Source organism: Gossypium raimondii, chromosome 7 (genome assembly GCF_025698545.1).
Source record: "Gossypium raimondii isolate GPD5lz chromosome 7, ASM2569854v1, whole genome shotgun sequence".
NCBI classification, from domain to species: Eukaryota; Viridiplantae; Streptophyta; class Magnoliopsida; order Malvales; family Malvaceae; genus Gossypium; species Gossypium raimondii.
In genome coordinates, this window is record NC_068571.1 from 4,241,200 (window position 1) to 4,249,822 (window position 8,623).

Below are 8,623 nucleotides of genomic sequence, written 5' to 3' on the forward strand. Positions count from 1 at the left end.
GAGACTTAAAAATAAAATCACAATTATCTAACCAAAAAAAGTTAATGTGTTAAAAATATCAATTAAAAATAAAAATAGCTTGAAACAACATGAAATAAAAAAGATACAAATGTGAGTAAGAGAGGAATTAAAGCTGAGATTTAAAGATAAAAAAACTAACATTTAACCATCTAACTAAAAAAGCTAAATTATTAATTTACCAACTGAAGACATATTAAAAATATTACCTATTCCGCTTGACACAGTGACGACACCAGAATTAAAAAAAAAAGACACTAATGATTGTGACATGATTGGGGGGAAGTGGGGGTGGCGTCGTCGATTGGTCAGGCGACACCGTTGGGGTACTGTAGCAAATGCCTATTTCAGTAATTAATTTTTTACCTATCCTATTTCAATATTTATTTATTTTATATTATCAGGGTAAAAAAGTCGGCTTATACAAAAATTAGAGAACTATTTCATAAGTAAACCTGATAATGGTGGCTTGGCTCGAAGGCCCACCCAAAAAGTGGAAGGATTTGGGCAAAAATATAGGCTCAAAAAATAGGTTTGTGCAAAAAAACGAGACCTATTTTTTAAATGGGTTAGGCCTTGAGTAAGCTTTTTTGAGCTCAGGCTTCGCCCAAATTTGCAAAAAGAAATTGCTGCTTTTTGCTGGTATTTTCACTATTGTTTTGTCATTGTTTTTGTGGCGTTTCACTATTATGTTGCTATTATTTTGTTGTTATTGTTTGGATATTGTATAACTCTTGTTTTATTGTTAATTTTACTACTATTATTTTAATATTTTTAGTGCATTTAATATATTATATTTTTAAAATTATTTTTATATAAAAATAATAATATAAAAAAAATTTACTACCAGCGAGCTGAACTTAAATAAAATTTTAAACTTATTTTGCAAGTGGAAACTAAACCTAAAAAACATACTTAAAATTCTATTAAAGCCAGAACTAAATTCAACCCGAACAATGATCAACTAGTGGGTATTGAAAACATACTCGACGAAAATGAAAAAAGAAAAAAGTTGATACCTTTACCGAAACGCCATCATATAAGTTTGTTTTCAAAAACGCTATAACCTCCGTTCATAAAAGCTCCAGTCTTCTTCACCTTCACAGATCCAAACCCTTTAAACCAACAGATCCGTTGTTGAATTTCAAAGGTACCCTTTTAGCCCCTTAATTTACTTTTTGTACCATTGATGTTCTTCAGTTTTTCCCCCTGCCTATTTCTTTTAGCTGTTCTTTTCTTATCTACTATACAATCCTTTTTCTTGATCTATGGTGGAACTTTTTTGACTTAAAAACCACTTTTTTCAATCTGGGTTTTTCTTGTTCTATTGAAATCCATTTTTTTTCTACCAAATCTAGCTCTGCATAACTCCGATATTACTTTTTTTTTTCCCTTTGACTATCTTGTTGGGTTCATTATAAAGTTTTTATCTTTTATGTTTCTTTGTCGGAAAGAGAATAAGTTTAATTTTATGTTAGCTCATTGTTATTAAGATTTGTGAGTTGTTTGCTTTGTTTTACATGTTGGGATTTGAAAGATCTGTGTGATTAGTATGATGTTCTGTATCTGATGCTTGTTCCTAATTATGAACTTCTAACCCTAGCTGAGTTAATATGGAATTCAACCATGTAATTCAGAACCAAGCATACTTTGACAATTCCAAATGCTCATGCTTAGCTCAAATGTAATGTTGAGGTAAAAAATCTGGTGCTACTTTCAATCATGTTGCTTAATTAGTGACCTGCAAGATAAATAGTGACAATGGATTGAATATCTGCAATTTTTCAAATCCGCTCCATTTATCCAATATCCAACTAAGTTTATTATCCGCTTGTTGTTCAAATATTACTATTCGAATCCACATCTGATTTACATAGCAATATCTACTGCATATCCAAATCTGAATATGCACCATGCGCACCAAAACCAAACAGATTTGAATGAAGGATATCCAAAGGTTCATGTCCAAATTCCCTTTGAATTTGTTGTGGATAGTGAATCTAATATCCAAAATTTATTTGAATCTGCTGAACATGAATTGGATAATGTTGGATATCTGGTTTTTTTACTATCCATGCCCATCCCTATATAAGGTTTAGTTGAGAAACATCATAGACTAAGATTTGTTTGCCTTTTTCTTTGGGGGGAGCAATTTATGTCCAGTTGAGGTGCCATGTCAAAAGATTCTTAAGGTTGGAAATCTTGGTTGATGCTTAGCAAAAATTGGTGCTAACCTATCTTTAAGCTAGTTTATATAGGTTTTTTAGCTGGACATGGTATAAAGTTTTTCCTTTCAAGGACCTTCCAAGTACATGTTAAAACTTTAGATATACCCTTTTCCGACAATTAATGGAGTCTGATTAACAAAACTAGCTACAGCAATAGGAAACGACATTAGTGATCAACCCTTTTAAATGCTGAATGCTAAAGTATATAAGGGTAATATTTTATAGGTAAGCTTGTCTGTGTAAAGTGGACCTGCACTTTACTACTACTAGACTCTCATTTTCTACATTCTCTATCTGTTCTCACTCGTTACTAAGAGAGTTGCAGTAGAGTTGAACTCCGACTTCCTTCCCCTTCTCTTTCGGCATTTTATTGATGCTACCCGATCCCTTTCCTAGACTGGAATTCCTCTATTAAGATATATAGACATCAGTTTAAATTAAATAAGTTAGCCGTTAGGCTTCGAAGGGAATCTGGTTCATAAGTCCGCATTCAGCGATGGTATTGAACTTTAACGAGCTCGAGTCAACCTTTCTTATAAAAAGCTTTGTCTACACCCACCGGCTTCCTTCCCTATTTGCTGGAAAAGCGACTACATTACATTAACAGTAAATATGACATTTGGTTACCTGGTATAACTCTTGGTTTTTCATAGCATTTGGATTCCCCATGCATTTCACCAGCATCGAAGCTAGCTATTTAAACAAGTTTTATATTTTTGCCGGTGAAAGCATCATGGAGGCCGTTAAATTAGGAGTCGGATTGAATTTTGCCCTCTTTACTCAAAAAATTGGTAAATTAATCCCTGTACATTAGATCAAAGAGCAAAAGTCCTTCTATTAGAAATTTCATCAATTTCTACTATTAAATTGGCCCTTGTATACCAAAATGAGGTACATGTGGCACGCCACGTGTAACATGTTCTATCAGCCATGCTAGGTTTTAATCATAAAAATGGATGAATTTTTTAGTTTGCTCTTAGTAAAGGGAGCAAAACGTAATCTGGCTCCTAATACAGGGGCCCTCCATTGTACTTTTACCTAATTTTGTTTTTAAGCCACCAATGCATAGCAATATGTTTTTGGAGAAGCTTCTTGGGGATAGACTTTGAATACATGGCTCGGAGAGGAAATTTGTCTCCTGAAGTTGTATCCATAAAGCCTAACAGTTAGCATTATCTCGGACTGGAAAAATTGTGAAAAGGAACAGAATCTATATTTCATTTGGAAAAGCTGTCATATCTGTGTTTTCTGGAAGTATTTACTGGAATTCCTTTGATGTTGTTTGTTACAGGAAATGGCTGGTGGAACAGCTCCCCCTAGAGGAAGTGCAGCAGCAGCCGCAAGCATGCGTAGGCGGAGAACCACAAGTGGTGCAGCCTCAGGAGGGGCTGCTGGGACCATGCTTCAATTTTACACGGATGATGCACCAGGTCTCAAGATCTCGCCGAATGTTGTGCTTGTCATGAGCATCGGTTTCATTGCTTTTGTTGCCGTTCTACATGTTATGGGCAAGCTGTATTTTGTTCGTAGAGAGGCTTGAAAGGAATTTGTTGGCCTGAAAAAGAAAATATCAACAGGATTTATTTAGGAGTCTGAGTTGCAAAGCAAAACTGTTTTTTTTATTATTATTAAAAACAAGTCTATTGTCAAAGGTGCAATTTTGTTTCAATGGTTAAAATTGGTTTACATTGTTCTACTTGTTTGAGGAAGATGGTGCAAACTCAATTTCATATAATGTTAGGTTTTAGACTATGTTATTTCTACTCTTCCTTTATCTTGAATTATTTGTATTCAGCATTTATTTTGACTAATATTTGAACATGATACAAGGATATTCCAACTTTAGGTATCAATCCTACCATGTTGTCAAATATTTTGAATCATTAGCGTTAGGTACCAAATTAAATTATATATATAAAAAATACAAATGTTAAATTAAAAATTGATAAGGTACAAAAGTCAAATATGTCATTATTCTAAAGAAAAATAACACCAGAAGGTTAAAGACTCTTCTTCATGAGCTAGTTTGGCCAAGCTTAAGCATTACACAAACCTTCATTTTATGTTTGTTCAAGCTTCGAAAGGTTTTAAATCATGTCAAAATTAGCTCATATTTATAAATGGCTAACATTAACCCATTTTAGCTCTACTTGTTTTTTAAAAAATATTTATATTATTTTTAATTTAATATTTAATAATTATATATATATTTCATTTATTAATATTTTATTATAAGCATTTTAACCATTTTTAATATTTACATTATAATATAATATATTATTATTGATTTAATTTTTTTGTGTTATAAATTAAATAATATATAAATATAATATATTATATTATAAACAGGTCGATCTAGACTTCAGCCTTAAATGCTCGAGCTCAAACCGTGGATTTAATTGTTGTGATTGTTGTTTGTAGATTCTTGTTGTTTGCAATTGAAATTGATTAAATTTATTGGAGCTACCTTTTATTTGGTTAAAGAGGAAATTATAAGAACTCCGTTGATATATGGATCTATTGGATTGGGTTTCTCTTCTGCCACAGTAACTACTTGGATCATGCTTCTTCGTACAAGTAGGAAATGCATGAACCTTAATTGCAAAGGACTAAGGAATGCGTCAAGAATTCAAGCACTTTGGTTAAAGATGGTGTTAAAATATGAATCTTTGAATTGCCACCTAATCCTCCTATGGAATTGGAAGTTGAACTAAAGAAGATGGCACCGGTTAATGGCCAAGTCGTGCTACTGTTTCGAGCTTAGTATGGATGTTGTGTTGGCAGATTGGAGGTTCTAGTGTTACGGGGCTAGAACTTTAGTCTCATGTTCTGTACGGCCTTAGGCGATCCTTTCTATCAAATATGCTTAAGTCAACCTAACCACCACAAAGTGAGGATTCAACTAGAATTCCTCCAAGACACCAATTTATATAGTGGAAACAATTCTAGCCAAAAGAAAGCACAAAAGAACAGAAAGAACAAAAGAACAGAAAGCCACAGAAAATAATCCACTAGAGGTGTTTGAATAAATGCTCTCAAAAAATTCTATTACTTTTAATAATTCAAGATACAATGGATGATTTACAAGTGAGGGGGAGGCTTTCTATTTATAATTGAGCTCTCCTAAAATCAACGGTCTAGATCAAGTTACATCGACGGACGAGATCAATCCATCCCTTAAATCTAGGGATTTACAAGATTACATAATCAATTTACATAATCAAATCCAATATAATCTTATGAGATATGATTCACCTAAATCTTCTAAGATTAGTTCCCATATTTACCAAGGTAGCCTATCTTTCTAAATCTACATCATTGGACCACCCAGGCTTCAATCTGACAGGCTTCTCCAACAACTCTTTGAATCAGGCCAGTTCTTGTAGGCTAAATGAACCCCATATAATTGATAAACCTCAATGGGATGCACTTGGTGCGATGGTCACGAGCTTTGCACTTTGGCTCGTGACATTCTCCCTTATCCATTCTTACAACACCCTCGTTGCGCCTTTAGAATGACACTGACTTGATTCGCCTTGGAACTCTCTTGTCGACTTGGCTCATTCTCGACTAGTCTTGCAATCGGGTTGTCCCTTCATTCGAAACCTTCTCATTGGCTTTCGTCACCTCTTAATTTGAACCATTATACTCGTTGGTACATTTCGTTGGCAAGAAGTCTCCGCTCTAACTGGTCCCAATTTTGACTTGCTTCGATTGGAATCCTCTTGATTCACACTACTTGGCTTCGAATTGCCCACAGTCCTTCGACCTCTTTGCTTAAGAACTTTGAAAGGGTCCCTATAATCTTGCTAAGCCAACAAGTCAGAATTCAAAATACTACCAAAGTGTTCGAAATGTACATGTAAAAATAGAATGTCGGTAATGATAATATATCGCAAAGAAAAGATAAATAAAAATAAAGAACACATAGATTTTACATGGAAACCCTTTCGGGAAAAAAAACCACGGGCAGAGGAGAAGAAAATTCACTATGTCGTCGAAATAATTACAAGAGGAGTAGATTATGTTTATTTATAGGCTTGTAAAACCATATTCTAATAGGATTGTAGTAAGATTGAAACACCTTATTCTAATCAATATCAAATAGATGGAGTTTAATAAGGTTTAAAAAACCTTATTCTAAAATAAAATAAAAGAAGTGTAGTTCTATAGGGATTTTACTTTTATTTTATTTTACCACTGTATTTTATTTAAATAAGGATTCAGCTCACTTAATTCTAACAATCTCCACCTTGACACGAATTCTCAATGAACAAGTTCTTCATCGCGAACTCTCAACGAACAAGTTCTCCACCTCTTCCATAAAACCCCTTAAGGGTTTAACTTCAACAATGAACACCAACCAAGTCTAAGAAATGCTCAAACTTGGTTATAAGAAGTGACTTACTCATCATATCTATAGGATTTTCATGAGTACTAATTTTACTCACAACAATATCACCACGAGCAATAATATCACGAACAAAATGATATCGAACATCAATGTGTTTTGTTCTCTCATGAAACATTTGATCTTTTGTAAGAAAGATGGCACTCTGATTGTCACAAAATACTGTATTGATTTGAAGATCTTCATTGAGTTTACTAAAGAGTCCCTTCAACCAAATAGCTTCTTTACAAGCCTCAGTAATCGCCGTGTACTCAGGTTCAGTGGTAGACAAAGCAACTGTAGTTTGCAAAGTGGCTTTCCAACTGATTGCACAACCTCCAATTGTAAATACATAACCTGTAAGAGATCTTCTTCTATTAAGGTCTCCAAGAAAATTAGCATCAACATACCCAATGATTCCATCTCTAGTTCTTCCAAACTGTAAGCAAACATCAATAGTACCTCGTAAGTACTTTAAAATTCATTGAACTGCTTTCCAATGTTCTTTACCGGGATTTGCCATATCTATGCTAACTGCACTGACTGCATATGATGAATCTGGACGTGAACAAACCATAGCATACATGAGAGATCTCACTACACTAGAGTATGGAACATGTGACATGTACTCAATCTCATCATCTGATTGTGGAGACAAAGCTGATGAAAGTTTGAAATGGCTACTAAAGGAGTACTAACAGGCTTAACACTCTGCATATTGAACCTATAAAGAACTTTCTAAATGTACCCTTTCTGAATTAGGTACAATTTACTTGCTTTTCTATATCTGAGAATCTTCATACCAAGTATCTTCTTTGCTAGTCTCAAATCTTTCATATCAAATTCTTCACTTAGTTGGGCTTTGACCTTTCTTATCTCTCCTTTATCTTTCAATGTTATCAACATGTCATTAACATAAAGGAGTAGATACACAAAAGAACCATCACCATTTTTCTTAAAGTAAAACAACTGTCAAAGCTACTTCTTTTGAAATCATGAGAAGTCATAAAGGAATCAAACCTCTTGTACCACTGTCTTGGTGATTGTTTCAAACCGTAAAGAGACTTTTTCAGCAAGCAAACATAGTCTTCTTTTTTTGAGACTGTAAAATCTTCTGGTTGTTGTATGTAAATATCTTCATCAAGTTCTCCATGCAAACATGTAGTTTTTACATCTAACTGCTTAAGCTCTAAATCATGCATGGCCATAATACCAAGCAAAGCTCGAATCGAACTATGCTTCACAACTGGAGAGAACACATCTGTGAAGTCCACTCTTGGAATTTGACTGTAACCCTTTGCAACAAACCTTGCTTTATATCTGGGTTCTTCAACCCTTAGAGTCATCTCTTTCTTTTTAAACACCCATTTACAACGAACAACCTTTTTACCTTTAGGAAGTTTCACAAGATCCCATGTTTTGTTTTTGTGAAGTGATTTCATCTTCTCTTACATAGCAAACATCCACTTTTCTAAGTCTTCACAACTAATAGCCTCAGAATAATTAGAAGGCTATTGGTTTGCATCAATATCTTCAGCCACATTTAAAGTATAAGTAACTAGATCAGCCTCGACATACTTTTTTGGAGGTTTAATTTCTTTTCTAGTTCTGTTTTTGGCGATAGAGTATTGTGGTGAAGAAGTAACTCTATTCTGAATATTTGTACTGGCTTGAGGAGTCGACTCTGTTGTAAATTCTAGATTAATCTGATGTTCCACCTGCTTTTGATTTTTTTTATTGGAAGAACCTTTAAGAGATAAGTTAGGTAGCATAGCCGTTTCATCAAAAACAACATCTCTACTAATCACAACTTTTCTATTTTCAGGACACCATAACTTATACCCTTTTATACCAGCTTTATAGCCAAGAAAAACACATTTAATGGATCTTGGTTCTAATTTTTCATTATCAACATGAGCATATGCAGGACACCCAAAGATCTTTAAATCAGAATAGTCAACAGGATTACCAAACCATACTTCGTGTG

At 33.9% G+C, this 8,623-nt stretch overlaps 1 protein-coding gene across 1 annotated transcript; it reads left to right on the forward strand.

Moving 5' to 3' along the window:
* The first annotated feature begins 966 nt into the window (after nucleotides 1–966).
* Nucleotides 967–4,009, forward strand: LOC105766267 (protein transport protein Sec61 subunit beta). The gene is made up of 2 exons (XM_012585666.2): nucleotides 967–1,168; nucleotides 3,538–4,009. The coding sequence occupies exon 2, from the start codon at nucleotides 3,541–3,543 to the stop codon at nucleotides 3,784–3,786; it is 246 nt and encodes an 81-aa protein (XP_012441120.1). The 5' UTR covers nucleotides 967–1,168; nucleotides 3,538–3,540; the 3' UTR covers nucleotides 3,787–4,009.
* The last annotated feature ends 4,614 nt before the right edge of the window (nucleotides 4,010–8,623 follow it).